This window comes from Pezoporus occidentalis, unplaced genomic scaffold (assembly GCF_034315485.1).
Source record: "Pezoporus occidentalis ecotype Australia unplaced genomic scaffold, CSIRO_AGI_Poc_V1 ctg313, whole genome shotgun sequence".
Taxonomy (NCBI): domain Eukaryota; kingdom Metazoa; phylum Chordata; class Aves; order Psittaciformes; family Psittacidae; genus Pezoporus; species Pezoporus occidentalis.
Window position 1 is genome coordinate 302,883 of NW_026915084.1, and position 27,768 is coordinate 330,650.

The 27,768-nt window shown below is 45.9% G+C and overlaps 1 protein-coding gene across 1 annotated transcript in view; it reads left to right on the forward strand.

Moving 5' to 3' along the window:
• Positions 1 to 24,534, forward strand: part of RTEL1 (regulator of telomere elongation helicase 1) — a 41,270-nt gene extending 16,736 nt beyond the window's left edge. The window contains exons 19-36 of the mRNA XM_062628316.1: positions 653 to 693; positions 1,481 to 1,566; positions 1,841 to 1,918; positions 2,540 to 2,617; positions 3,826 to 3,969; positions 4,781 to 4,896; positions 5,772 to 5,895; positions 6,889 to 7,042; positions 8,616 to 8,770; positions 11,736 to 11,831; positions 13,738 to 13,948; positions 14,213 to 14,350; positions 14,908 to 15,024; positions 16,755 to 16,997; positions 18,585 to 18,752; positions 19,681 to 19,848; positions 20,365 to 20,468; positions 24,441 to 24,534. Of these exons, the coding sequence (XP_062484300.1) occupies positions 653 to 693; positions 1,481 to 1,566; positions 1,841 to 1,918; positions 2,540 to 2,617; positions 3,826 to 3,969; positions 4,781 to 4,896; positions 5,772 to 5,895; positions 6,889 to 7,042; positions 8,616 to 8,770; positions 11,736 to 11,831; positions 13,738 to 13,948; positions 14,213 to 14,350; positions 14,908 to 15,024; positions 16,755 to 16,997; positions 18,585 to 18,752; positions 19,681 to 19,848; positions 20,365 to 20,468; positions 24,441 to 24,515 (2,296 nt within the window). The 3' untranslated portion in view covers positions 24,516 to 24,534. The remainder of the gene's footprint in view (positions 1 to 652; positions 694 to 1,480; positions 1,567 to 1,840; positions 1,919 to 2,539; positions 2,618 to 3,825; positions 3,970 to 4,780; positions 4,897 to 5,771; positions 5,896 to 6,888; positions 7,043 to 8,615; positions 8,771 to 11,735; positions 11,832 to 13,737; positions 13,949 to 14,212; positions 14,351 to 14,907; positions 15,025 to 16,754; positions 16,998 to 18,584; positions 18,753 to 19,680; positions 19,849 to 20,364; positions 20,469 to 24,440) is intronic.
• The last annotated feature ends 3,234 nt before the right edge of the window (positions 24,535 to 27,768 follow it).

Genomic DNA, 27,768 nt, shown 5'->3' on the forward strand with positions numbered 1-27,768 from the left:
GCTGGTATTTTTAGGGCTTATAAAAGTAAATGCCTTTGGAGTTATCCCTGCATATATAAGTTTCCAGGGAAAACAGTACCCAGACCTACAAGGCACAAGAAAGAAAGAACCATAAAGGCATGAGAGCCCAGGCGAGTTGTCAGTCAGGGCTGGAAGGCACAGAAATACTCCTCATTGCAGGGCAGTGCTTTTTCAGTCAACCTAACAGTGATTTGCATTATGCCACAGATAAGTAATAACCATAATAACCAGGTAGTAACCTGACAGCTTCACCACACCCGATTCATCAATAGTTCATTTAAACAGTTGTAGTGTAAGTTGGCAGCATCTCCAGACTCTGGCAGGCAGAGCCTTTAATTGTTAGTATTAATCCTAGAGCTCAGATGCTGCCCATTTCTATTTATTATGCTTTGATACTCCCAAAATTCAGGTCATCTGCAGTGCTAATAAGAATATTTAATAGTTATGTGTAGTCAAGGTTTTACAAGTTTTGTGTCCTTCCTGTGGGTGCTTGCCACAGGAAGGAGAGCAGTTTTAAGCATGGATATGCTGTGTGAGATGAATATCACGTGTGAAATACATATAATGTGTCAATATGTGTGAAGTACCTAGACAAGGAAGTACATTTATGCTACTTGATTTTTCCTCATAGGTTTTCAGCGGATTATTTATCTTCTCTGGGGAAAACAGTTGGTAAGTGAAGCGTGTGGATGTCAAATGGGTTGTTGCATGGCATTTTTATAAGAGTCCCAGAAGGAGAAATACTAAGGCAGAGAAAGGTAAAGGATTGCTTTGTGTTATCTAACTGCTCTCTGGTTCTGTGTGCTGCTGTTTGCCCAGGCAGCTGGCTGCTGTCATTGTAAATGTGTCTGCATCCTAGGTTTAATGTTTCCAACTTGGGAGTTATTTTATTGTCAGGTGTTTCCGTTTGGGTCAGAAATGTGGTCCCTAAACACGGTCAGAAGGTGGCGCAGATGCATGGCGATGATGCAGCCGAGCATCCTTTGCGAGGGCAATTGAGCATCAGAAGAAGTCTGTGCAGTTTCTTGTGGTGCTTTTAAAGGTGCTGTGTCAAGCCTGCCCTAAGTCTGCCTAGAAAAGTGTATTCTATGTGACCAGGAAGCTCTTGAAAGCAGTCTTGTGGCACCTCATCATTGCTTTGAATGTTCGGACTGCAGGGGAGAAAATGATCTAAAACTAGGTCCTGCTGTCACAAGGGACACCGTGGCAGATGATGTAGTGTTTGGTGTAGCTCACATCTTTTATCCTGTTAACACTATGCTTTAGAAAGCTAGTTAGGCATCTGTATTAAGGTTTATACCTTCATGACAAGATTATTGAACTGGTTTTATGAATGTAAAGCAACTTCTAATACATGAATATTGGTGTTAAGAAAGTAGGAGAGATTTTGGAAGGAGCCATGCTGTTACTTTGCCTCTGCAGCCTTCCCTCAGCTACTCATTTATCCATCTCTCTGCAGGTAACTTGGTGCGAGTTGTGCCAGATGGACTGTTGGTGTTCTTTTCGTCGTACCCTGTCATGGATAAAAGCCTGGAATATTGGAGAGTATGCTCATTGCTCTGCCTTTATTAGGTGTTTGGTTACGTAGGTCAGAGAGTTTGTCCTTATGCTGCCTAACCATGCTCATTAAAAGTTCTTTGTTAATAAGTTAATTATAAAATCTGGTCATTAAAAGCCCAGGTCAGGCTTCTTTTATTTTGATCACACTATATTGAAATGCAGTGTTGCAGGAACCAAACCCAAAAGGATCTTAATACACTGTTTCCTCTGGTACGTGCTTACATGGCTGTTTCTGATGTGTTCATCATCTGTTTATCAGGAGCATGATTTTGCTAGCAGAATAGAAGAAGTGAAGTCAATGTTTGTGGAGCCCAGGAACAAAGGAAGCTTTTCAGAGGTGGGTTATTTGCATTACATACCTGTAACGCTTTCAGAAACGTTTATACGTTCAAATGCCTTCCCCAAGGTGTGTTTGGGTTTGAAACCCAAATTACATCCTGGGATAAAATTGATTTTAGGACAAATTGTTACCCTAGGATAACTAAAAAACTAGGATCCTGGAGTCACTTCACCAGTCAGCATCTCTTAATGTCCTGCAGGACGTTTCCTCCCAGCTTGTTGTGCTTTAGATGCTAAGGAGCTGAGCAGTGTCATCTTCTTTATTTATAGGCATTCTGTTTGCTTCTTAGAGTAAGTGATATCCTTGGATTGCTTTCCCAGTTTGCTGGTTTCCTCAGGGATCTGCAGAACCACACAACAGTCTGTTTCACCTTCTTCTCAGAAGCATCTGACATGAATCTTCTATGCTTACCCAGATGTGTTCTAGGCTTCACAGTGATGGTTTTGCTGAGCAAGTGTCTTCTCACACTTGTAATTAATAAAAGTAAAGAAAATGATACTAAACCAAATTCATCTCATTTTACATCTGTGTACAAGTCAAAATTAGGTAATACCAGCTTTCTACTTGCTCAAAGGGTAATAACATTCCTGCTCTTGCTTAAACTTGTTTACCTTTTAGGTAATAGATGCCTACTATAATAGAGTTGTCTGTCCCAAGTCCAATGGGGCTGCCTTTTTGGCAGTATGTCGGGGGAAGGTAACGTAACTGAGAACTTGTTTCATCTGAGTTCGGATTGTATAGTTGATGGGGAAAAGATCATACGGATTTCAGTACATTCCTATTACTTGACTGTAATTACATGTGGGGAGATAAAACTAAGAGAAGTAGAATGCCCTGAAGCCTTTTCCAAATGATACCAAGTTTATATATGCCTCATTCACGTCTTTATTAAAGAAATATGTCTTGAGTTCCTTAAATGGGATGAGCATCATCGTACTTGCATTTCCTCTTGGCTGCTCACCGAGAGCTCAGCGCATTAAATGAGAACAGCTGTCTGGGAGGAGAACTAGAGGAAACATTTGTAATGAAGCGTGTTAGAACAATGCTGCTGAAAACCAGAAATCTTGCTTGGCTTTAGAACATTTACATGAACTGCAAGTCCATTTGGCTTTTCAGTTGCACTTTGCAGTGCTGATAAATGGGTTTATGATTAGCAGTGGGAATATTTGCAGAATCATAGATTACTCTTAAAGCCTTTGTGGTGCTGCTTACCAAGAGATTTCCTTTGAACCTTCCGTCCCAGCCTCCAAAGTGGCTGTCAGATCAGTGAAGGACAGACAGAGCTCTTTGTGGTGGGACTCTCAGCTGAGTATTCCCATCCTTCCAACAGCAGTGTATTACCCTGAGAGGAATCGGGTCTGTGGAGAGATCTTGCTTTGCAGTAATGGGCAGTTGAAGGGCAGACTGTTTAGCTTGCTGAGGTCAAAGAGTTAATTGTATGACTACGAAGTTGGTGCTATTTGAGAAGATAAACCAGAAGAGCTGTGTTGTCAAAAGCTCTAAAACTCGCTCACTTCTTAACCAGACTTCTGAGACCTTTCCATTATTGCTTTGAAATGACTGTGTTCATTTTTCATGTCAGAAAAGGTTTTATCACGTTCTTATGTCTTGTTAGCAATTCAGGCTGTGGAAGGTTTAAATAGAGGTATTGATTGATACTTCAGATGTCTGAATACAGCTGTTCATTATTGTGTTGGCTGAGGGGATGCTTTGTCAGGGCCTCCTGGAGGAAAAGGAGGAGCTTAAAGGCCTGATATTAAAAGGAAAAAAATCTAGTTGAAACCATGCAATCATATTCATATGCTACGCTTGGCTAGGGGTTAAATTTAATAGAGGGAAAAGCCTGCATTGCTCTGAAACATCACTTCAGATGCTGTTGATAACAGGAAGCACTGTCTCCTCAGGCCAGCGAGGGCTTGGACTTTGCAGACAGAAATGGCCGGGGAGTCATCATTACTGGGCTCCCATTTCCTCCTCGTATGGAGCCCAAGGTTGTTCTGAAGATGCAGTTTCTGGACGAGATGAGAAGACATGGGACGGGTTCACAGGTGATACTGGGCAGTGTTCCACTGCTGGCTGTTTGCAGCTTTGTGTCATTGTTTCTCCCTCTTGTCTCTGTGGATTTTGGCTTTTGTTACCCTCCCAGCCTTGTGGGACCTTGAATATCACAAGGAGGTTGTCACAAATGCAGTCACTTTTAGTTAGATAATGTTAAGGGTTCTGAATTCTTTCTCCAGTGTCAATCAAATAGAGACTCAAAAACTGGTATAATTAAGGTTTCAGTCAAGCTCTTTGTACTATCTATCCATTTTTCTATGGGAATTGTTTGATCCAGAGAGAGTGGGCAGGAGGAGTTGCCTGTGCTGGCTGCTTTGGCCTTTTACAAGAGTATGTATGTTACAGGATGGGGGAATGGCTTGAACCTGCCAGAGGGGAGACTGAGATGAGCTCTGAGGCAGAAGCTCTTCCCTGTGAGGGTGCTGAGGCGCTGGCACAGGGTGCCCAGAGAAGCTGTGGCTGCCCCATCCCTGGCAGTGCTCAAGGCCAGGTTGGACACAGGGGCTTGGAGCAAGCTGCTCCAGTGGAAGGGGTCCCTGCCCTTGGCAGGGGCTGGAGCTGGAGGAGCTTTAAGGTCCTTTCAGCACAAACCACTCTGGGATTCTCTATTTGAGTTTTCTGTGCACTGCAAGTCAGGTGATGTTCAAGTCAACCTTGTTCTGGTTTTCCTAGGCTTCCAGAGATTTGTCAGTAGATTTTGTTGGCTGTGATTTATTATTTCTGTAGAAATAGTGACTGTACAGCTCATAGAGTACGTTTTACCTGGCAATTAATGTTAATTCTTCCTCCCACCTATTGCAGTATCTGTCTGGGCGGGAGTGGTACAACCAGCAAGCTTCCCGGGCTGTTAACCAGGCTATTGGCAGGGTCATCAGACATCGCCAGGACTACGGTGCTATCTTCCTCTGTGATGAAAGGTGAGCCCTGGGCTCTAGAGCATAAACATACATCAACATCTTTATATCCCTGTATTTATCCTTTATCTTGTATGTAAATTGCTGATGTTACTGTTTGGAGCAGGCTGTGGTTCATAAGTAATTCAATTATTTTGTATGACTGGCTATATACTGCACTACTTGAGGAAAGTAGCGAGATCCTGATCCTCTGCTCCCAGAATATCCTGGGTTTGGAGCTGCAGGAAGAGATTAATGGTATTAATGCAGAATAAGCCCATTTATTGAAGTCCTGTTTGTAATGCTGCTGGAAATTATTGATAATAACTTACGGGTTTGCATTTTCTCTCTCTCTCACTTGAGAAGGCAGATGCAGTATTTTGTGAGGAAAAAAGACTGTATTACTGAAACTACATAATAGATTTTATAGTAATATTATATTGCATTTATATCCATTAATATCAATTAATATAGTAGGTATACAATAGGCAACAGGAGTTTAATTGGTTGCCTTCAGTGCTGAAGCTCAACTGGGGACAGTGGGCACACGGTTGGACAGGGCCTTGGGCAATCTAGTCTTGTGGAAGGTGTCTCTGCCTGTGGCAGGGGGTTGGAACTGGATGATCTTAAGGTCCTTTCCAGCCCTCACCATTCTATGATTCTATATTACAGAATCATTCTATGATCATAGAATGGTGAGGGCTAGAAAGGACGTTAAGGTCTGAACAAATCCATTTTCTCGTGAGTGAGCTCATCACCCCATTGTATTCACTGCACTGTTTCAATCTGTTCCTGTCTTGCTGCTCCTCCCTTGTCCTTTTGGACCCTGATCAAGTGTTTCTTTAATTCATTTAGGCCAACATGGCAAACAGTTCTCCTCTTTTTCCAATCTTACGCAGGTTCACAACCGGTACTGTGAGATGCAAGCTGCCTTCATGGGTCCGCCCCTACGTGAACGTCTATGACAACTTTGGACATGCAGTCAGAAGTGTCTCCATCTTCTACCGTGTTGCTCAAGAAGTTGTAAGTGTCTTAAGAAGAAAAACCCTCCATAAATCTTATTGCTAGTGTTGGAAATTGGGAATACTGAGCCAGGTGAGGGATGCGATGGAGTAATTCGCCACTTCCAAACACTGGGAGGTTTATGGGAAAGAGATGCCTCATTTTCCTCCATGGGTGAGCTGGGACAGGATGTGCTGTCATGCTGGGCAACTCATTAGGCTAGCTCACAAAAATAACTTCCTTTCCCACTTCCTTCCAAACAGAGCTTTTATCAGATGGTGTGCAAATACTAGTACTGATGTTAGCATCAAAAAGCTTTCTGTCTCATGCACAGGGAGAGGGTGTATGTGTGGAAGAATCGTCAAACCCTTAAATTAAATCAAAGCTGACCTGCATAGAGTGTGAGAGAAACCCATCAGTATTCATGCACTTCATCACTGGGTCATCTTTACTGATATGGCTTTTCGCTTTGCATTAAGAAACTCTTTTTCTCTGTATTAGTTCCTTGATTTTAGAAAGTAAGGTTGTAAAAAGTCTGACTGGAGAAGCGGGCTGGAAGACAGAATGGGGAATTCTCTGTCCCTAAACCAGAGATTTAGATTAAAACAAACACAATTTCACGTACAGACCTGGATGACTTCCTGGAAGATGCTTTGGCCAAATACAGATTGTTTAAAATACTAAGTTACAGATGGATGGTAGTGGGTGACTTGATCTTTTCTGATCCTAAATGGGAGTTTCATGGTACAATAAGAACCACAACGCAAAAAGCTTTGCCAGAGGAGCTGTGTTGCAGGGATAGTGTTGGGAAGCAATTGTTCTTTAGCAGGATCATGGCACTTTTTCTGTTGCACAGGTCACTTAGTGCTAAGCCTGCCTACCACCCTTCATCCATCAGTCTTGCTGCCCAGGATTATTGGGGAAAAAGGAAATGCCTTTGGGCCTTTGGCTGCAAAGGAAGGGGTGTGGAAGAGTAGCTTTTGCCTGCTGTAACACTTCATAAACTGTTTGCAGATGCCCCTACCCCTGCCACAAGGCCCTTCTGGCTCTGCTGGTTCCCAAAGAGAAAGCGATGCGGTACCATCTACTTCATCTGAACAGATCCTCTGCCTGAGAAAAGCCAAATACTTGGATGACCATGTTCCCAGTTTGCAGAGGAAACGAAAAGGTAGGTGTAGGCCCTCACAGAGGTATTTTTCTGGTTTAAACTGGATCAAAAAAGGAGGAGCAAGAGACTAGAAACTGGAATGGGAGAGAAAGCAAGGAGGGCTCAAAGAGCGATGGAAAAGTGTGATCAAGGAGGCCATAGCTCAGTATGAGATAAAGGGAGAACCAGTTGCAGCTATAGAGCAAAGAGGCAGATGGGGCTTGAAGAACCATCCTGCAGCACAGGAGGAGATTGGTGGAATGTCATTGTTCAAAAAGTAACAACCGAAGTCTGTGTCTGACTAACGCTGACTTTCAGGTGTCTGTCTTCCATCCTGTTATACACATGGGTCTTGCACAGTAATCTGACTTAAGAAAACAGCTGGCATTTACCTTGGAACAGAGAAGTTTATCAAGATTTGTGGTTAGCTCATGCCAGCGTACGAAGTGTTTCCCATGTCAGGTATTCTTTGGGAACGTTCTGCTCTAGATTGGTTGCTAGTTTGGAGCAGAACAATGAAGTTGTGTTTAAAACCGTAGTTCCAAGGCCATGATGAGTGACCGTGAAGGTGATTGCACATTACATGGAAGCCAGTGTGACTGCAGGCTGTCCAAGGGCATTGCTTTTTCTCCCCCAGTTTCCAACCCTGTGCTTATGCTCCTTCCCTTGATTTGAATCCATCTGTTGTGCAACTGAGAGCAAGCAGGTGAGCTTGCTGAACCAGTTCACCTTTCATCCGTGTGACTGCTAGACCCATCTCAAAGGATGGGCTGCAGCGTGTGGCTGGAGGTGAAGGGAAGAAGCTGCATTGCCTTTTGACACACGTTTTTCAGTGGCATTGCATTTGCTGTAACACCAAACCGCCCGGGTAATCAGTTTTGGCTAAAGAGTCTCTTGTACTGATTTCCTTAATTTATAGTGTAATATACTTCCTTCTCAGAAGGACTTTTCTTAGTAGCTGACTGTTGAAGTCATTCCACAAAGTAGTGGAAATACATTTTGAAGAGAATGCCTTTTAGAAGCAGCAAATTGATACTAACTTGACCTACAGCTCAAAATTTGTATTTGAAGCCAAATACACCTGGATCCTGGTTAGTGAGAATATGTATTCTTGGGACCTGAGGGTGATTTTCTTATAGGTATTGGCACTGTGAGAATTGTAGCCTCAAAAAAACCCCTGTTCTGCTTAAAAATAATAAACCATATTTCATGCCAGAATCTCTCAAACACAGGAACTGAGTTTTTGGGAACTCTATAAAGCTAAAGTAGTTAAACAGGGGTTACTGTTGCAGTAAGAATTTTTCCATTGATTATAAGCTATTTTGAGGTTAAATATGACCATCACTGAAGGAATAGTTTGAGAGAAGTCCACTGCATTTTTGGTAACAAATGCTTGAGCAATGTGAGGGGTAAGGAACCAAAACAGTCACCTTACCAACTCATATAAGTTTTGCAAGATGGGGGGGGGGGATGAAATAAACCAACACATCTGTGTAGATTGCTCCATAGGATTCTGAGCTATTACTAAGGCAAAGAAAGCAAAAGAAACGATGTGGAATGTTCATTTGTCATCTCTGTCATGCTGTGATGCCAGCAAGTGGAGATGGAGCATCCAGCCTGTGCATGGCATATGAACCAAAGGCCATCTCGCCTAGAAGACCACGTATCGGGCTCTTGGACGCCTTGGAGCGCAGTGAGAAGAGCAGCGAAGGTACAGAGGAGGAGAGTGACTTGTCAGGAGAGGAAAAGGTAATGGCAAAGCAAAATGCTTGCTTCTAAGTGAAAATTGTAGGTTCTAAAATGAAATGAGTTTGGCATTGATGGAAGAGTACCGGTTCAACCCTCTCTCAAGAGAAACTCACTGTAATTGGCACTGGTAACGGCAAGTTCTCATCATTAAGCTTAATCAAAGGGTTTCCTTGCTGCGTTCAACTGGATGACCAACAATACATACTGGTGCTGTGCTCCATGGCTGCTGACCACATAGATTCCCGGAGTTAACCGTGCTCTCTGGAGAGCAGATTGCTCTCAGAGGAGAGATTGGTAGCTACACGGCTCCTCCTGGGTGCAATCTGTGTCAGCACTTGGGCTGTGACCAGATACTGGGTTTCAGAAAGGGTGAGGGATTAGAAATGGCACTTTTCAGATTAAAAATCTTTGCTTTAACTCGGAGAATGAGTATTGTAGGCTTGCAGGATATTTTATCTGAACCAGAAGACCTCTATTCCATTAAGATCAGCAAAGCTGCTTCTGTGCTGTTTTCTTCCCTCTTGGATTGGTGTTTTCGGTACAGTGGTGGTTAGGCTGTGGTGTTCTCACTTTCCCAAAATCCCTGTCTGCAGCTCTCTTATGTGCTACCATAAGTGGGAGTGTTGCAGGGCTGGCTTGCAGGCTCAGTTTGGCTGATGACCAGCATATGGCCTCCAGGAATGCCTATTGCAACATACCCAAGAGGTTTGCTTAGGGGAAGAACGCCTAGGGAGAAATGGGGAGGTATCTGGGGAATATCTGAGGTCTAAGGCAGATGGCTGGAGCTGTGGACTAGCCAGAGGGGAGGTACAGGCTTGGGGAAGCAGACAAGGATAATGAGCATTTAACTTGTCTGCAGCTGAGTGAGAAATTGGCCCCATCACCCATGGGCCTTCACAATGTAAGCACCAGAAGTTGTTCTTTGGAAAGCCAGGCACATCCTCAGGGCTTTGGTGACTCGGCTGCAATATGTGGTTAACACACAGCTGTTGGCATAGTGCAGCGTTTCCTTTAGTCATAGAAGTGGATGGGCCCAAGGGCTTGGCAGGGAGGCAGCTCCTCTCCACTCTCTGGGTTCAGTGTTACTGCTCCTCTGTGGCTGCAGAGAACTGTGGGGTCACCCCGTGCTGCGCTGAAATCAATGACCTCTGGCACTGGAGATGTGGGGAGCGAGCCCTGAGGCATGCAGTGAGTGCCTCTGGGGAGCAGCTTTCATTCAGAGTGCAGCACTGAGCTGGTTTTAATCAGCGCTGGATTTGGATTGGTAGTGGGGTCTCCCTTCACCACCCATGGTAGTGTCTGTGTTACCATTTGTTCTTTTATCAAGGTTATGCTGTGCCCTTGTTCCCCCAGTAATGGAAACTCAGCTGCTGTCATTCTGAAACACTTTGCTGGGGTGAAAACCAGGGAAAGAAGCATTAGTCCTCTCAAAAAAAATCAAAATGCAAGAGCTAGTTCCTCAATCCATATAGAGAATGATTCGACGGTTCCTTTTGATCCCTTTTCCCTTGAGAAATGCCTTGTGGAAACTTGTCTTTTAGAAGCCTTCTTTCTTCAGGATCATGCTGTTACGTAGTCCAGGATTAAGGAGATGGTTTTGATAGTTTGTTCTGACTTATTGATGTATCATAAATATCTAATTTCTTGCTTCTATTCCGATTCTTCATTCTGTTACATGATGCTTAAATATATTTATATGTGTGCTTAAATCATGGCCAGGCTTGTCTGGAATCCCACATCCTTGCAGTGGTATGAGTGCACTGAAGGTTGTGTTTGAGTATCAGCAGCTGACTGTACAAATGGCAAATCTGAGGGGGGGTTTGCTCACTTCTGGTATTGCTGGTTTAGTTGTAGTTAATTTGACTCGAAGCTTTGGGATCTGCATAGACAGAAGTCAGAGTGGAGCATGGGGCTTCTGTTACATCTCACTGCTTCCTCTCACAAATGAGCAACCCTGTTCTGTAAATGCACTGATAGTCACACACTTGCTATGAAATCCCTTTATTAGGCAAGGGCAAAGAGGTAAATCACTTCACATACCTGCTTTCTCAACAGCTATGTAGAAATCAGCTGGCATAATGAGGTGAGCCCACAGTTTCTTGTGTTGGTTGAGTTGGTTTTGATGTGGTTGATTCTGGCTTGATTTGGTATTGGAGAGATGGCTGTTAAGCAGTTCCACTCCTCTGGCTTATGACTGCTCACCTCTCTTTTGGAGGGATGCACCACTATTCCCAGTCCTTGCAGTACAGATGCAGTTCATTGTTACTCAGGATGGGAGGTGCTAAAGGAGCTTGTCAAGCCATGAGTATTTCTGCTCCTGTCTCATCTGCCCTGCTATTTTCTGCAAGGCTGCTTAGGTTTCCCTTCTCAGCACCCCTTGAGAGAGGTTTTCTTTAGGAAATGAGGACTTGCAGGAAGGGGCACATGAGGCATCAGTCCCGCACAGATGTGTGCACGCTCCAGGGCTACCCCGAGATGGGTAGCTGTAAGTCCAGCTCTGCTGGAACCTGCCTTCAAGGCAAACTTTGGCTTTAATTTGCTCAGTTTTGGTTTCTCTTTCTCACTTGTCCAGTAAGTGATCACCTTCCAGAAACACGTGTGTCTTGCAGGCTCTGTTGCAATAAGGTGGACTTGTTTCACTTTCTGGAATGGTTTCACAAACTTGACCACTGGAAATGGCTGAATCCAATGGAGAATTCAAAGGAAGGAATTCTTTCCTGTGAGGGTGCTGAGGCACTGGAATGGGTTGCCCAGGGAGGTTGTGAATGCTCCATCCCTGGCAGTGTTCAAGGCCAGGTTGGATGAGGCCTTGGGTGCTATGGTTTAGTGTGAGGTGTCCCTGCCCATGGCAGGGGGTTGGAACTGGATGATCTTCAGGTCCTTTCCAACCTGAACTGTTCTGTGATTCTATGATAATAATATTATAAAGCTTTTCTTTTGACCTTTCTCCTTTTCATCCTCCCAGGCGCAGCGTCTGTCAACACTTTCCCTTCAGCATGAGAAGAGGCTGGCAGATGAGCAGAAAGGAGGAAGGAAGAAAATAAAGCTCATCAGCAACACAGTACGTGTTTCCATGTGTCTGTGTCATCCCTTTTGTTCTGTAGACTGCTTTAATTTGAATTGGAAATTTCCAGGCAGACAGATGACTGATGCCAGAGCAGCTGTGTCTTTCTTCCAAACCATCAATATTCATCAGTGCACAGCTGAAATCTTCCTGTCTTGCTCTTTCTCAAATCCAGACATCACAGAAGAATTCCTTTCTGGCATTGGCTACCTTGTGAGCAGCATCTCCTCCCATTGACCAGGTGTGATGGGTGGTCTTAGTCGTTTTGGATTAGACTAGAACAGAACAGTTCAGTTGGAAGGGACCTCCTCGAAGCCAGCTGCTGGTAAACTCATGAGCATCCCCGTGGTGGTTGTGGTGGTGCCAGCAGTTGTCCAAGGTGCTGCCCCTGATGCTGGCTGCTGGCAGCCTCCCAGACCCCCCAGCAGGCGAAACTGGTGGAAGTCATCACAGCCCCTGGAGCTGATGGCTGATAACCCCCAAGGTGGAAGGAAGGGAGCAGGTTCGTTGCAGAAGGTTATGTTGGCAGTGTGTCTGGTGTCATGATGAGTCAGCCTAGCTCTCAAGGTTTGGTGTAAGTGCCATTTCTCTTATTAAGCCTTCTCCTAAGAATAACGTTGTGCAACGAGACTTGGCTGCCTTCTCTAGGAACAGTCCTCTGAAGCAGTCAGTTCTGGCAGTAGGGAAGGTGAATAGCATCCCTTTTCTGTGAGGGAATGAACGCTCGCAGATGTTAGAAGGATTTAGAACTATAATAATCAGCTGGGGAAATAACATGCATGTGCCTCGAGGGATTGCCTCATCGATGCTGGTTTGTGTCATGAAGACTTGTCACAAGGGTCTCGTGGCTTTTATGTGTGTCTGAGAACATTGTAATGCATAGGCACTTCCATAAAAGAGGGGTTGTTGTGAATCTTTTTCAAGTCCCTGCTGCTTATGATTGCTGAAGATGCTTCCCAATACAAGAGAGTAATCTGGCTTGCTTGTGTGTGTAGTGTCCTCAAGAAATGTCGTAGAGGAGCTGTGTTCTGTTCTTTGTATCTCCTGCTTTAGAGGTGTATGTTTGTCAATTAATTGGGCGTTTGCAGGAGGTAGGCCAGTTAGGTTGCTGTTTATTCTGTGGCGCTGTGTCCTGGGTTCAGCAGCAGCAGTCACTTTTCTCCTTGGTAGCTGGTGCAGTGCAGTGTTTTGACTTTCAGCTCGGGAGCAGAGCTGATAACAATGATGTTTTGGTTTGGCCAAGGACTTTGTGAGCCTCATGCTCTGCCAGGGAGGAGGGGAAGGCGGGAGGAAGCAGAGACAGGACACCTGACCCAAACTGAGCAAAGGGGTATTCCATACCACAGCACGTCATGCCCAGGCTGTAACTGGGAGTTAGCCGGAAGGGCTGGGAGACTGCAGGGTTGGAGGAGGTATGCGTCAGTGCTTGGTCGGGCTGGGGGGGAGCAAGTTATCAGTTGGCTGGTGGTGAGGCAATGTATTCTCTTCCCTTGTTATTTCCTTTATCATTGTTATTACTGGTGGTAGCAGCAGTGGTTTGTGTTACACCTTAGTTACTAAACTGTTCTTATCTCAACCCTGGGGAGTTGCATTCTTTTCAAGTCTCCTCTCCATCCCTCCGGGAGCAGGGGGAGGGAAAGAAAGGGGGGAGAGTGAGTGAATGAGTTTCCTGACTGGGTTTAACCCACGACACACTGAAACTGGGGTGTGGGTTTTATGGGGGGCAATAACACATGGATACGTGGGTGACTGCCATAATGCAAGACCCCAGTAACATGGCGGTTGAAGGTATTCGTTGTTCTGTGTGCTGGCAGGATGGCTCGTATGTTGCTTCCACGTGAATTCCTATGGGATTAACTGCTCAGGTCATGCTATTTCCTGAGGTGTTTCCCTGTCTTCACAGCAAGCTGAAAAGCAACCCAACCCGACAGAGAATAAGAGGGCCCGAGCAGCAGCGTACTTGGCAACAGTGAAGAAGACCCTAAGCCAGGAGAGCTATAAGCTCTTCTCTACGGCTCTTCAGGACTACAAGATAAGGGACGACTTCCTTGCTGTGTTATCTCAAATGAGTGCTCTCTTTATAGAGGATGAAGAAAACCATGTCTTGTTACGAGGTACGATGGCTTCCCCAGTGTCCTTATGTGACCTTTGTCTTTTAAATAGACTTGGGTACTTTGGAGGTGGTTTAGATTTGAAGTACAGATCAAGCAGGATGATAATCATGAACATCCATTACTTTATGTCCCCATTTGTCTCCGTGCCACCTGACCTAGAAGTGCTGCCATTGTAGGTTTCTATGGCATTTACTACCTGTTGTGGACTAATTTTTCCCCTTTTCTCTCCTCTTTTCCCCATCTCTTCGTTCTCTCCAATGAAAGACTTTTACCAGTTTATTCGACCTCATCATAAGAAACAGTTTGACGAAGCGTGTTACAATCTGACCGGAGAGGGCTGTGGCTACAAACCTGAGCACAGCCTCCCGTTGGAAGAGCAAGACCTCCTAGCCCAGAGCATAGGTGAGAAGCCTGTTTCAGCACCAGGCAGCTGCATCATTTGATGGCCATTACCCAACTGTAAGAGCAAGATGTGTCTAATATGTAGCAATGCAAGGATGGAAGCCAATTTAGTTTAATCAATATTCAGCTAAGTCTTTGCTCTGAATGATCCTCTTGCCTGCCTTCCCATGAGCATACAGAGAGCCTGAGCATTGGTTACTGTGTAGTTACCATACTGTATGATGCCCATTTTATATCAAAAAGGAATTAAAGATCTATTTTAATCATGAATCTAGTCTGTGGATTTAAGATCTTTGTGTGCGTCATCTTTGCTACCCACATAGTGCCACCGGAATTGTGAACAGAGGGTGATTAAGTCCTCACAGAGCTTGTGAGGTTTCTTTGAAACCCTGGAACAATAAAGCCCTGAATAAAGGAGGGTGTTAGCTCAGCCCCTCGTATCAGAGGAATGCACCTGCATCTTCAGGTGTCCTCTGCATAGTGTGGCACTCTGAAATGCACCATTCTGTGTTCATTGTTCCAATGTTCACTGCTAATGCACTGGGTTGATTTAACAGAAGAAGAAGAGAGTCAGCAGGAAATGACCTTCTGGAAGGACTCATGTGCTGAGCTAGATACTGAGCTCCACCTGAACCAGGGAGGTTTCCACTTGCTAACATGGCTGTGTAGTGCAGGTAACTTCATGTTAAATAAAACCACAGTCGCAAGGTAACATGTTATGTTTGATGTTGTCACTAAGTCCTCCTGGTGGGAACCAATGTCTTTTGTGCTCACCTAGCAGAGAGCTCTCTATTCTAGGTAGGAATGATGGTAATTCAGCCTTTTCAGCAAGGATTGTACCAAATGAACCACAAAAGGCATTAAATGAAAACCAGGTCGATAGGAAAGAAACCAGCTGAAGCCAGAAGTTTGCACTGAGCACTGAGCTGGCATGTGTCAGGGAGGGAAGGGTGAGTTAAGCACAAGCTTCCTGCCTGTCCACGGTTTGTGAGGAAGCCATTTAAGGAATGTAATTTTAGATGAGGTCAGTGTGAGTCCAGGTATGAAGAAAACAGTTTTGGTTTGGTTTTGGACGCTCTGGTTTTCTGTAGAAACGGAGACCAGCAAGTGTATCCTCCAGCTTGCACGTATTTCCCTCTGACCTCCAGTCTGGTGTTTATCTGGGAAGTCAAAGGCTCAGCTGTGATTTGATCACGCATCTTCCTGAGAACAGCTGGGAATTTCTTGTATTTATAAGGCAGTGAGTAGCAGGGCAGCTGGGCAGCTCAGAAGTCTCTCTTAAGAGGGCAAAGAACAGGCAAAGGCTAATCCTTTCTTTTCAGAAGAGAACTAAAAAGCTGCTGTTGCGTGGCAGGCTTTAAAAGCTTTCCGTGCCTGAAGCCATGTTGCTTATTTTGCTTGGATTTCCTGTTTTCTTTTCTGTGGTAAGAGCATCTGAACAAAGCCACCTTATTCTGAGACTGGTTTTTTGCAGAAGCTTGTTTCCGCTAAAAGTAAATGAGAAGATGATGGCAATAAATGCATGGGTACCTTCTGCTGCTCCCAGGAGTATGCTCCTGTGGCAGTGCCAGCTGTTAGATATGCAGTAGGAGATATTGATGGTAAAAGTCACACCCGTGGTTTTTCCCCTTTCAGGAAACCGAACTAAGCCCATCTCTTAAAACTGCCTTCTTTAACTTCTCTGAAAGGTCCTTTAGTGAAGAATAAGGATCTAAATGCCAAAAGATGGGGCTGTTTAATTTCAGTCGGTTTCTTAGCATATAAGTCATCTGTATTTGCATGCCTGTAATATGCAAACCAGAGCTTTTTCCTCTAAAATGTGTCAGAAATCAAAGACTGATGCTTTGAATAGCAGTCTGCTTGGAGTTTAGCATGAGGTTCACAGCTGCCCCCAACCTCTGTTGTCCTCCTACGTTGCTCTTGTGCTGTCTTGTGTGTCATTTCAGTTTTTTGATGCTGTTTTCCTGGTGGGAAACACCAGACACAGGCAAATGCAGACATGCCTTGTCTCCTTCTGTTAATAAGAGGTGACAAATCTAGTCTTTAATTGCTCTCAGCAGGTTACTTACCCTGATTTATTGCTGAGCCCCATGCGCAGTGTCTTTGTGTCACCTTCTCCTCATTCTCTAGTGACCATCTGACACATTCCTCCAGCTAAAAGGTTGGAAAAAAGCCCCTCCAGACAATGCTAAAAAGCCATCCCTGAACTCGATTTGCTCACTTCCCAGGCACAGGCCTTGGCTCTGCTCAAGGGCATGCTAGAGGGAGGTGTGTGGCTATGCAGGCGCTGTTGGAGTTACTGCTTCACAGTGGTCCAGGAACCCCCTTCTGAATGAGAAGTTGACACAAAGGAGTGGCTCAGTTCCTCCCCAGGCCCTGCTCACACGTGTGCTTTGTCTCTCAGGGCGCATTGCTGGTCAAGCTCCAAGGGAAGATGCTGCAGAAGCTTCGAGCTCTACAGAATATGACCAGGAGCTCCTCGAGGCCACCTACCTCAGCGAAATGAGGATGGCTCTGGGCGAAAGCGGTTACAGCTGTTTCCATGATGCTCTGCTAGTTTACCAGAAGACAGATAGATACGATGCTCTGGCAATGGTGCTAGCAAACCTCGCCGCTGAAAAGCCAGAACACATTGGTCTCCTGCAAAGTAAGGGCTGTTTTCAAAATCACTTGTATTTAGTTGAAAATAAGATGTAGGTGTTGTTGCCATCTCGTGTCAGCAATGGCTTTTTGCTGGTCATTAGTTTGCAAGGTCTCTACTCTTAGGAGAAGCTTGTAGCATCTGTAAGCTTCGCTTCAGCAAAGCAGATACGTGGAGCAGCAGGAAAGATCATAGAATGACCTAGGTTGGAAAAGACCTGATGTTCAGAGAGGGGGGAAAAAAGTCAAGGTTATGAAATCTCAATCTCTGTTTGTTCACTTAGAAATTGGCCATTGAAAAGCTGAGATAAGATCTCAGTAATTCCCGCCCCAACCTTTGGTTAAGCTAACTTCAGTCAGATGATTTCATTACCTTTTGTTCTCCTTAGTTACTACAAGTGGTTGCTGTTTCGACAGTGCTGGCTATTGAACTGACTCAACTGTATTCTCATAACCATTGATTGCTCTACTGGTGCTAAGGTCTTGGATCACTTCCTGGTTTTAGGATAAACAATCACTCTTTCAACTCACTATTCCTCTACAGAGCTTTATCTGGGAGTAGTTATGGAACTGTGTCATAATTTAGTACCTTTATTGATGATAGTAATCTTTCAAGCCGGTATTTGTTTTATCAGAAGTGGTTTGGGTTGGGTTTTTTTTCCTTTTATGGGTTTAATGATGAAAGCATTTAGGAAGCTATAAGTGTTCAGAACTTATAATTGGGCTTTATTGTTGAAGAAGGGTTAAATGCTGGTCTTGGTGGCCTCTGCGGGCTGGTCTTGGTGGCCTCTGTGGGCTGGTTGTGATGGGCATGTCTTGTGCTATGTAACAGCTCAGTTCTACCTGCTCCTGTGTCTCCGGTGTGAACTCCTCTGCAGGAAATGCTGCAAGCCATATGCTGGGAAATGCTGATGCTGTTTCATTTTGTGTCTTCAGGAAATACCAATAAGTATCCCACTGCCCTCAAATAGATGTCAGAGTCTCCATGGTTTTAGAAAAGAGGTTTTCTTCTGCTGCATTAACTACTCAGATTAGTCCTGCCATAACGAAGAGTGGGAGGGGAATGTACTGGGTGGCACTGTGAGTCACAATCTCCCCCTGAGCATTCCAGCTCACGGGCAGGGAGTTGATGTCTTTACCAGGCAAATTCTTTGACCTCAGAAGACTTTGTGGTGGAACTGCCTGTGCTTGGCAGCAAGTCACAGTTGGGGCTTTCAGAGTTGCTGTATTGTGTGGTGTGAATCTCGCTGTTGTCAATAGTAAGGAGAAAAGCATCTTTCTGAGAAAGGCTTTTTGGGTGTTGTGTGTACCCCTGGTGTCACTAGGCCAGCTTTCAGGTGAAGGGCTGGGTCAGGTGTTCGTGCTTCACTGTAGGAAACAACTTCAGGGGAAGTTGGGATTATTTTCAGTACTCATCTGGCTTCTAGTAAGGAAAACCCCATAGTTCTAACAGCTACGAAACCATGAACGTTCTACCAGCCTGAGGATGCTGAGCAATATGGCTGCTCCTGTTCAGCTGCCAAAGCATTTGTCCCCTCCAAAGCAAGGAAGTCTTCTATGGCCGATGCGTTTGACTGTGTTTTCTTCTGCACAGGAGTTCAGATGTTTGTACATCCTCATCACAAAGATGTTATTGAAGACCTGTGTGCCAGTTTGCCTGAAATGGCCCAGAGTAAGCAAGGCTACCAGGAGAAGCTGCAGGCACGGAGCGGATGGGGTGTGCAGAACTGGTTCGCTATGGGAGGAAGCAGCCACAGCCAAGGTTGGGAATGAACGTTGTCAATTCACAAACACGGTGTTGGCTTTGATTATGGTGGGTAATGTTCCTGCACCAGGTGTGCAAAGGAAGATCAGGGCGATTGGCCGTGTCTGAATTGTGTTTAAATACCCCAAGAGGTATGAGGTAGAAGGCAATGTGAGATGGGAAGTGCAAGGAAACAAGAAAACCCAGGTCTAATGATGCCTTCTTTAAACTGTGAAGTGTGCTATGGGTGAAGGCAGAATCTGTGCACCGAGGTGGGGTTGGGAGCAGGTGTGGATGGAGATCCATGCTGTCTAGGAACCGTTTCCACAGAGCTGTTCCTATGCGTTTCCTTCCTGAGAAAGTTGGGGCTGTTCAGCCTGGAGAAGAGAAGCTGCGTGGAGACCTCAGAGCAGCTTCCAGTGTCTGAAGGGGGCTATAGGGATGCTGGGGAGGGACTCTTCATTAGGGACTGCAGTGACAGGACAAGGGGTAACGGGTTCAAACTGAAACAGGGGAAGTTTAGATTGGATCTAAGGAGGAAATTCTTTCCTGTGAGGGTGCTGAGGCACTGGAATGGGTTGCCCAGGGAGGTTGTGAATGCTCCATCCCTGGCAGTGTTCAAGGCCAGGCTGGACAGAGCCTTGGGTGCCATGGTTTAGTGTGAGGTGTCCCTGCCCATGGCAGGGGGGTTGGAACTGGATGAACTTCAGGTCCTTTCCAGCCCAAACTATTCTATGATTCTATAAGGGGTCCCTTTCATTCATAAAGCATGTGTTAGTATCAGAAACTTCTGATACCAAGCAGTATAACATTAAAAAATAGTTATTCAAAGGGTGGGTTTCTTCTTGTGCAGTGCGAGCTTCCCTCTAATTGTGCTTTGTGGAGCCTGTGTCTCGTGTTCTGTGCTGCACTGCTTTGTGTGCTGATTGTCTCGTTTAAAACCCAGATCCAGGCACTTCTGAGGCGCTGAGGAGAACTCAGAGGAGCATTCCCTCCTACTTTAACCAGAGAAGCCAATGTGAATTGCTGGGGACCAAAGAAGTCGCTAGGATGAGAGCACCCAGCACGTCTGTACCCAGACCTTTCTTTCCCGAAGTCTTGGAGCCAGAGAATGGTAGGTATAGGTGAGATTTTTTTTATTTTTTTTTTTTTGGATGCAATTCCTTAACAGGCAAAGAAATAAAGAGAAAGAAATGAGAATCCTGCTAATGCTCTGTTAAATGATGCCTGTATCTGCTCAGGCGCAATGATGATGCTTGGGGTTTGCGAAGTAGAAGTTGCACTGCAGGCCACTAGCATATGTCCTCTCAAAGGACTTCATTGCTTCATCACAATGGTGTCAGAGTTTCCTGAGAACTTAGGGATCGTTCTCCAAGTTCCTTGTAAGGCGAGGACGTCGCCTCAGCTTCTCAATGGGGATCTGAAGCACCAAAGGCTGAGTGAGGTTATGGGAAAGGCACAGCATAGCCAGGCAGGTGAGGAAGTTCGTGGTCGTTGTTGTCTGGGCTACACTGGAAACGTGGAGGAATGAGGATGCCCCAGGTGATTCCAGTGGAAATACAGGAATTAAGTCATTTCCTCCCTCTCTTTCTCTCTCCCCTTCTCCCCGCTGCCCCTCTCTCTGTTCTAGGGAGATACTTCTGCCCCAACTGCCGATGTGAGACGGATGTGCCTTTCCAATGTCCATCGTGCGACTTCATTTGCTGCAAAACCTGCTGGGACCATTTCTTCCAGGTGAATCTCCTTTATTGGTTTCACCCTGTCCTGAAACAGCATTTTGTGCTTTTCAGAGCCACGTGGGCAGCCCCGGGAACAGAATTCCTCTCTACAGGGGTAACATCCGAACCCCGATGGAAGTTTTCCCACTTGTTTCATGATTCTCCACGTGTTCTGCAGTGTGATTGGAGGCAGAGCTCTGCCTTATGCTGTGGGGTTTAAACCTTTGTGTTTCATTCTGTGTTTCCCTGCCTAGAGCTATGCAGGCAGCAAGCTGTGGAGTCAACCTGGGTGGTTTTCCTGCATCTGAACCTTTATTTTAGGGTTTGTTTTTTTTCTTGCTTAGTTTCATAATCTTTCCCATCTAAAAACCTACTGTAAAACACTGCCATGGCATGAGGCAAATCAAGAAGAGGCTGCCCAGGGAAGTGGTAGAGTCACCATCCTTAGGGACATGCTTTAGTGGTGGACTTGGTGGTGCTGGGTTCACCATTGGATTCCATGACTGTAAGAGTATTTTCCAACCTAAATGAGTCTACAAATGTATAGTCTAAATTCACGCTCAAGTATCTCCTGTGTTATCCTCTCCTTTGGTTTGTCCTGGCTGAGTAAATTAGTGGATTTAGGCAAGAGGATGTAACTGATCCCACTGCTAACGTGAGGGTGGTCAAACACTGGAACAGGCCTTTTGGAGAGGTGGTTGATGCCCATTAGAGCATGCTTTAACATTTGTTCAGCCTTGAAGTGGTCAGGCAGTTGGAATGGGTGATTAATACGGGTCCCTTCCAACTGTTCTATTCAGATATCCAATACAAAATGGTATTTGGGGAATGAGTCATTCCCTGTAGGTCATTAGATGTTAACGACTTCCATACTTGCCGCTTACCCGAATAATCTTGCTAAGTTACAGTGAAACCTCACCCTGAGGTGATGGCAGAGGAAAGAAAGTATCTGTGTTTTTCTTAGCAAGGTGAGTCAGAGCTGTGCTTTGTGGTAGCACCCCACAGCCCTGCGAGCTGCATGCGCTCCTGTAAATTGGGAAGATCAGGGAAGACAGCTGGAGTTGGAGGTGGATAATCACAACATAATAGCAGGCTTACTGAGTCAGAGGAAAGGTTGGGCTAGCCCAAGCCTTCTGTCGCTGACAGTGGCCAGAAGAGGATCCCTAGGAAGGGATGAAAGAGCATGGCAAGCACGAACCATGGTTCTGGCAGGTGAGCTCTCAGCCCTCAAGCTGTTTGCAGCACAAGAACTCTGATGCATTTTGAACACAAAGGGATGTGTCATCCCTGCCCTGCAGGAAGTACTACAGCATAGCCAAGTGTTATAGAATCAAGAGACCCTTAAAGGTCATTTAGTCCGACCCCATTATGTGAAGAACCACATGGTTTTCTATTGGCATATTAAACCTGCTTCTTGCTAGTTCAGTTTAATGCCCCACTTGCCTTAAAAAAGGACAAGCAAAACACTTCCAGTTCTCAAATGCCCCGTGGATACCCTGCCTTTTCTAAGTGTGCCTTTGGAGTCTCACCGATGCTGTCACCCATTTGCCTCCTCCATAGACAACAGACACCAAAGTCCTTATTTCTAAAAGTGGGGTTTGATTCTTATGCTTTGAACAGCAACCTGTTGGGCATGGGGGGTGTAAGAAGCATCTTCTCACCAGCTGAGACTTCTTGCTCCACTGTCCAGGGAGTCCTCAAGGCTCAACATGACAGACATTCTACAGTCTTTGTTGTGGAGAACATGAAGCTGAGGGGTCTTTGGCACCTACACCTATGACAGACCTTTCTAGTGGTGAATGGTTCTCGGGATACACTAATGTTAGTGTGCTTGTGATACGATTTAAGTGTAATGCAGTTAGTGGAAGGTCAGATGTCTTCTAGTTTGGGCTATTTCTTGAGGACTGATGCAGAGGCACCTCCTAGTGATGAGGCACAACTTTTCACTGCTAGCCATGCAGAGGGGAAGGAAGAACAGCCTGGTTGCAGCGCAGGCTTGCAAGCAGGAAGGAGGTTATTCCGTGTTTCTCTGAAACCAGTCCCAGAGGAGCCATCCCCTTCACTTCCATCCACATTCCTACCTGTGTGTTGGTTGAGTGTACAGCTGAGCAGTGGCAAGGGCTGTGTTTGTGACTGGGGTGCCTTTACCAGGAAATGAGCCACCCTGTTTCTTCTGTCTGAGCTCGGAACTCATCAGATGCCCTTGGGCTTTGTCACCCCTGCCTGGGCTGGCTTGGAAAACTCATCTCTTATTTGCTAACACGTTACTCACTGTGTTTCTTCAGCCCCAAAACACTTCGGTGCGTGTTGGCCTATGAGGAAGTGACTAACAGCCCATCACTCAAACTGCAGTGACTTGGGCTTTGCAGGCTGTGGTTCTTTTCCCATTTCTTTTATTGACATACCTTAGTGGTGAGTGATTCTGGAAGCTCTCGGAGGAGCAGACAGAATTCCCTGCTGCTGGAGGGCTTTTACAGAGGGATTAGTGCTGGTGCATGTTGAGTCAGTGTCTATGGAGAAGCCTTGCAGAGGCTGTGCCAGCATATGCTGCTTTTGGCTTGAGTTTTCTGTGCAGGGGTCTACTGCTGCTTTCCAGTGCTTAAGGGCATTATTTACTCATGCTCCTTTTGAAACATGAGTTATTCTCATTTGGACCATCCATAATACAGGCAAACAGTATGAGATTTCACAATTACTACTTCCATTTAGGATATTCAGAGCTCTTTGACAAATCAGTGCCTCCTGGGAGGTGAAGTGAGCTTCCTCTCCCTCCATCCATTAGTTTCTAGAGTCAAAATACAAGTGCCTGAGCCCATCTTCTGTTGCAAAGATTAACTTCCATCCCATTGGGAAGCCTGCACAGTGCCCCTGATGTGGGTAACCATCACTTTAGCCTACAGAGGCACTTTTCTAACAGAGATTTAATTAAATATACTTTCACCATCTCCCTTTTAAAATGAGCTTTTCAGTTTTGCCAGTGATTTGCAAAGTACAAAAGGAATGGTTGAGTTTTATCTGCAGGTCAAATGGCCAAAGAGCAGCCTTTAAACTTGAAGCTGAGTGAAGCACAAACTGAAACCTGGCTGGAGAGCAGTTGCCTCATGTCCCCAGGTCTTCTGCTGGTAACTGAGGAAAGGTGTGGGGTTGGTATGAAGAGCTGAATGTCCTTGGTTCCCTTACAAACCTCCTGGTCATGACCACGTGTATCACCGATAGCTGGGTATAGGCAGGAGGTCGTTTCCTCCATCTGTGCAAGAGGAAGCAGGAGTTCAAGGAAGTCCTCAGCCATCTTACGGGATTTTACTAGCAAGAAGAACATTTCTGCTTCACAACAGCTCCTGCAGGCTCTGTATTTCCTCATTCCAGTGTTTTAGCTGTAATTAATGAAGGCAACTGCTGTGAAGTTCGTTGCTATTTCACTGGGAGGTGTTCTTCTTCCTTTCATTACTAGTAATTAAACACCTGCAGGGTGACACTGCATTTAGAATCACAGAATTGTTCAGGTTGGAAAGGACCTTAAGATCATCCAGTTCCATCTCCCTGCCATGGGCAGGGACACCTCACACTAAACCATAGCACCCAAGGCTCCATCCAACCTGGCCTTGAACACCACCAGGGATGGAGCATTCACAACCTCCCTGGGCAACCCATTCCAGTGCCTCAACACCCTCACAGGAAAGAATTTCCTCCTTAGATCCAATCTAAACTTCCCCTGTTTCAGTTTGAACCCGTTACCCCTTGTCCTATCACTACAGTCCCTAATGAAGAGTCCCTCCCCAGCATCCCTATAGCCCCCCTTCAGATACTGGAAGCTGCTCTGAGGTCTCCACGCAGCCTTCTCTTCTCCAGGCTGAAAACCATAGCAGATTATGGTCTCTTGGGGACTGCAAAGTGACCGCCGTGGCTTCTGGTTCATATCAGCCCCTTACAAACGTGATGGAGAAATGTAACCTATTTACCTGTGTGTTTTGTTCCTCTCTTGATTTAGATAGCCAGGAAGTGCCCATTGTGCTGCTGTGACCTGAAGAGGCAGCGATTGCTCCATGTGTACTTCTGGTCATAATCTCCCTGAAGGGGCAAGTACTTGGTTATCAGCGAAGAGAAATCGCTGCACTCGGGTTCTCGGGCTGAACAGAAGCCAGAGGAAGGTTCATTTAAATCCCTTTGATCCTTGGCTCTGCGTTACCTGGTGTGCACCAACACGTACCATTTCCTCCTACAAAGGTGATGGGGTCTGAAAGGTCTCGGCAGGAGACAAAGCCGAGCGTTGTTCCCTGTTGGAACGAAGAAGTTTGATTTCTTATTTCAGGTTGTAAATGTTCCCGTGGCCGTGCTTAAACTGAAGTTCTATGCCCCGGGGTGGCTGTTATTCATGGGCCCTGCAGGAAAACCCCTGCGCAGCAGCACGGGGATGGAATGGAGCTGTCACAGCGGGAGGCCGAACCACCCATTCACCACCGTGGTGTTCCTGGAAGAAGTGATTCACGTTCACCATTTGGTGTTTGGCAGCAGCTGCCGTCTCCATAGCAGAAGATGGTGAAGGGGTGGTTGTTTTACACACAATCCGGGGTTGGATAATGAACAGAACACCCCCTTGCATCTGCTCTGCTCACCAAAGCCCAGACTCCTTCCACCGTGCTGGGGGTTCTGAAACGTGCTTCTAAAGAGGTTTTATTTCAGGGCTGGTATGTCCATTGTGCTGTGTTATCCGATGCTTAATTCCCAAGGAGGAAAAGGAGCAAACCAGTGTCAGGCTTTCAAGTAAATCAAGTTAAATGGGTTGAAAGAGAGGTCCTTAAATAGTTCCTCTCTCTGAGTACAAGGGGTTAACCCGGGCTATTGTATCACTTCAATGTTCAGTAGCTGCCGTAAATCAAACTCTAAATAAACCATTTTTATTGGGTTTTGTTTGATTTAAAGGAAAAAATAGTCTTTTTTATTAGGTATAAACCCATTGGGCCTGGAGCCCAATGGCTCTTCGGGGGGGAAGTGGAAAGGTTTTATACCATGGGGGTTTTGACACGTGGCTGGTGCTGTTTGACAAATGGGAGCAAAGGGTTGGATTCTCACTTGGTGATGAGCTCTGTGATGACAGAGACACTTCACCCAGCTTAAAGATGTTCTTCACTAGTTCCAGGGGGGGTTCTGATCCGCTGCAGGGGGATTCCAGACCATGGGAAGTTGGGAAAACTCTCTGTTAATAACGGATAACAAACACAAGCTGCATTTAGCAGGAACTTTAAAGGTTCTTATTTCCCCTGGCTGTAGAATTCAAACCCGGTGTCTCTTCACATCTTATAGTTGCTGGATATTGGTCCTCATTGAGATGTTTTGTTTTCCAGTTTGGAATCCATTGGACAATGAAAGAATGAGAGATACTGTGCCTCTTAAGCACTGAAGTATTGGATAAATGCGTGTGTGTGTCTCCAGGTCTGGGCTTGCTATCTGCAGAACAAGAGAAGTGGTGGTTTTGTGTGAAATGGGAGCTTTCTGTGCTTTATAAGCTAATAATTAGAAATGACAGCCATTTATAGAAGGATTAAGGTCATTTGGGGCCAATGTATATCCTGACATTTAAACCTGTGAGTGAATTTTGCCTTCTATCCACATATCCACTCCTCATAGGGGTTTAGGTCCTGAAGACAAGACAAAATGATGCAGAGGAAGCACTGGAGATTTGCAGTGTAGGTAGGACAAATTCCAGCACAGTCTATTGTATAGATGCTGGAACTGGATGATCTTAAGGTCCTTTCCAACCCTAACTGTTCCATGATTGTATGTATAGAGCTGAACAGCAGATGGTTTGGATCAATGGTCTCAAGGAGGCAATAGTGTTAAACGCTTGTTCTTCAAAAGGACATGGAGTGTTGTAGCGTGCAGACTGCATTGGGTTTGATGATGGGAACACCACGGTTTGGAGTGAGGTCATGCCAGGATCATGGAAGGCAGCTTTGTTCCCCCAACCCAAAGCACCTCCTGAAAGGTGCCTGATTCGATTTGTCAACCCTGTTGAGGCTCCATTTCTGCAGGTTATGCCCTGAGGGTTCATCATCATTAGTTCCCTTTCCCATTTTTAACCAGCACAGCAGCCAATAGAGCATTACAGAAGCTCCTATAGAGAAAAAGATGCTCACAGGGGGAGCAGCTTTGGCCTAATGCCGATGCTTTGCAGTTGGTGGCTTTGGAGGGATTTGGATTCTCTTTGTGGGATGAAGCCTCACGGTTACTTCCAAGCAGATCCCATCTCTTGGATGCTGGCTTTCAGTTCTCAGCCTGGGCAGGCAATGGAAGGGGAAGGCTGGGAGCAGTAAAACACTGTTCAGTGATAAAGACGGTTCAGTGCCTTGTCTCTTGTGTGAAGATCGCTCCCTGGGGAGAGCTGCAGCTTCTGTTTGGGCCGCTGGAGGGAAACCCCAGCACGGGCCATGAGCTTTGAACACCTCGAGAGGCAGCAGTGATGGCGTTGTTCAGGTTTCCCTGTTGGAAATCACCTGCCATGGGCTGCAGGGATGCTGTTGGATCCAGCCCGACTGCATGAAACGCTTACAGAGGTACGTGTCATCTGATGGGACAAACGTTATTCCGTTCTTTTCCCCCTCAGCTGGAATAGTTTCCTGCCTGTGCTTTCCCCTTGCTGCTGGAGCTGGTTTAGCTCTGGAGACCGCTCCTACCTGGGAAGGTGCCTTCAGTAACTGCCCCCAGGCTCTGAAGTGCTGCCGTATCCCCATCACTGAATGGGCCGTGGAATTCAGTTGGAATCGCTCTGGATCCGTTGCTGGTTCCTGGTGCGGTGGGGACCACAGCGCGGCAGCTCCGAAGCCTGCATCCCTGCTGCCGGTGTCTCTCGGGTAGGATGGGTGGATGCAGATGTGGATGGGTCTGGATGGGAGAGCATCCAGCCTGCAGGGGTTGTCCTTTGGCTCACCTGCTCATCACTTAGCTCTAGTTTGAACAGCAGGGTTTAACAGCTCTGTGTTCCTGACCTCTCCTGGTGAGGTTTGATGAAGTTGTGCCCATCAGTTTAAAACAAAAGGCAAGCTGCTGCAGCCCTGGCCAGTGAGGAGCAGACAGGCTGCTATATGGGATTGTCCTGGCCAGTGAGGAGCAGGGAGGCTGCTATATGGGATTGTCCTGGCCAGTGAGGAGCAGGGAGGCTGCTATATGGGATTGTCCCTGCCAGTGAGGAGCAGACAGGCTGCTGTATGGGATTGTCCCGGCCAGTGAGGAGCAGGGAGGCTGCTGTATGGGATTGTCTTGGCCAGTGAGGAGCAGACAGGCTGCTATATGGGATTGTCCTGGCCAGTGAGGAGCAGACA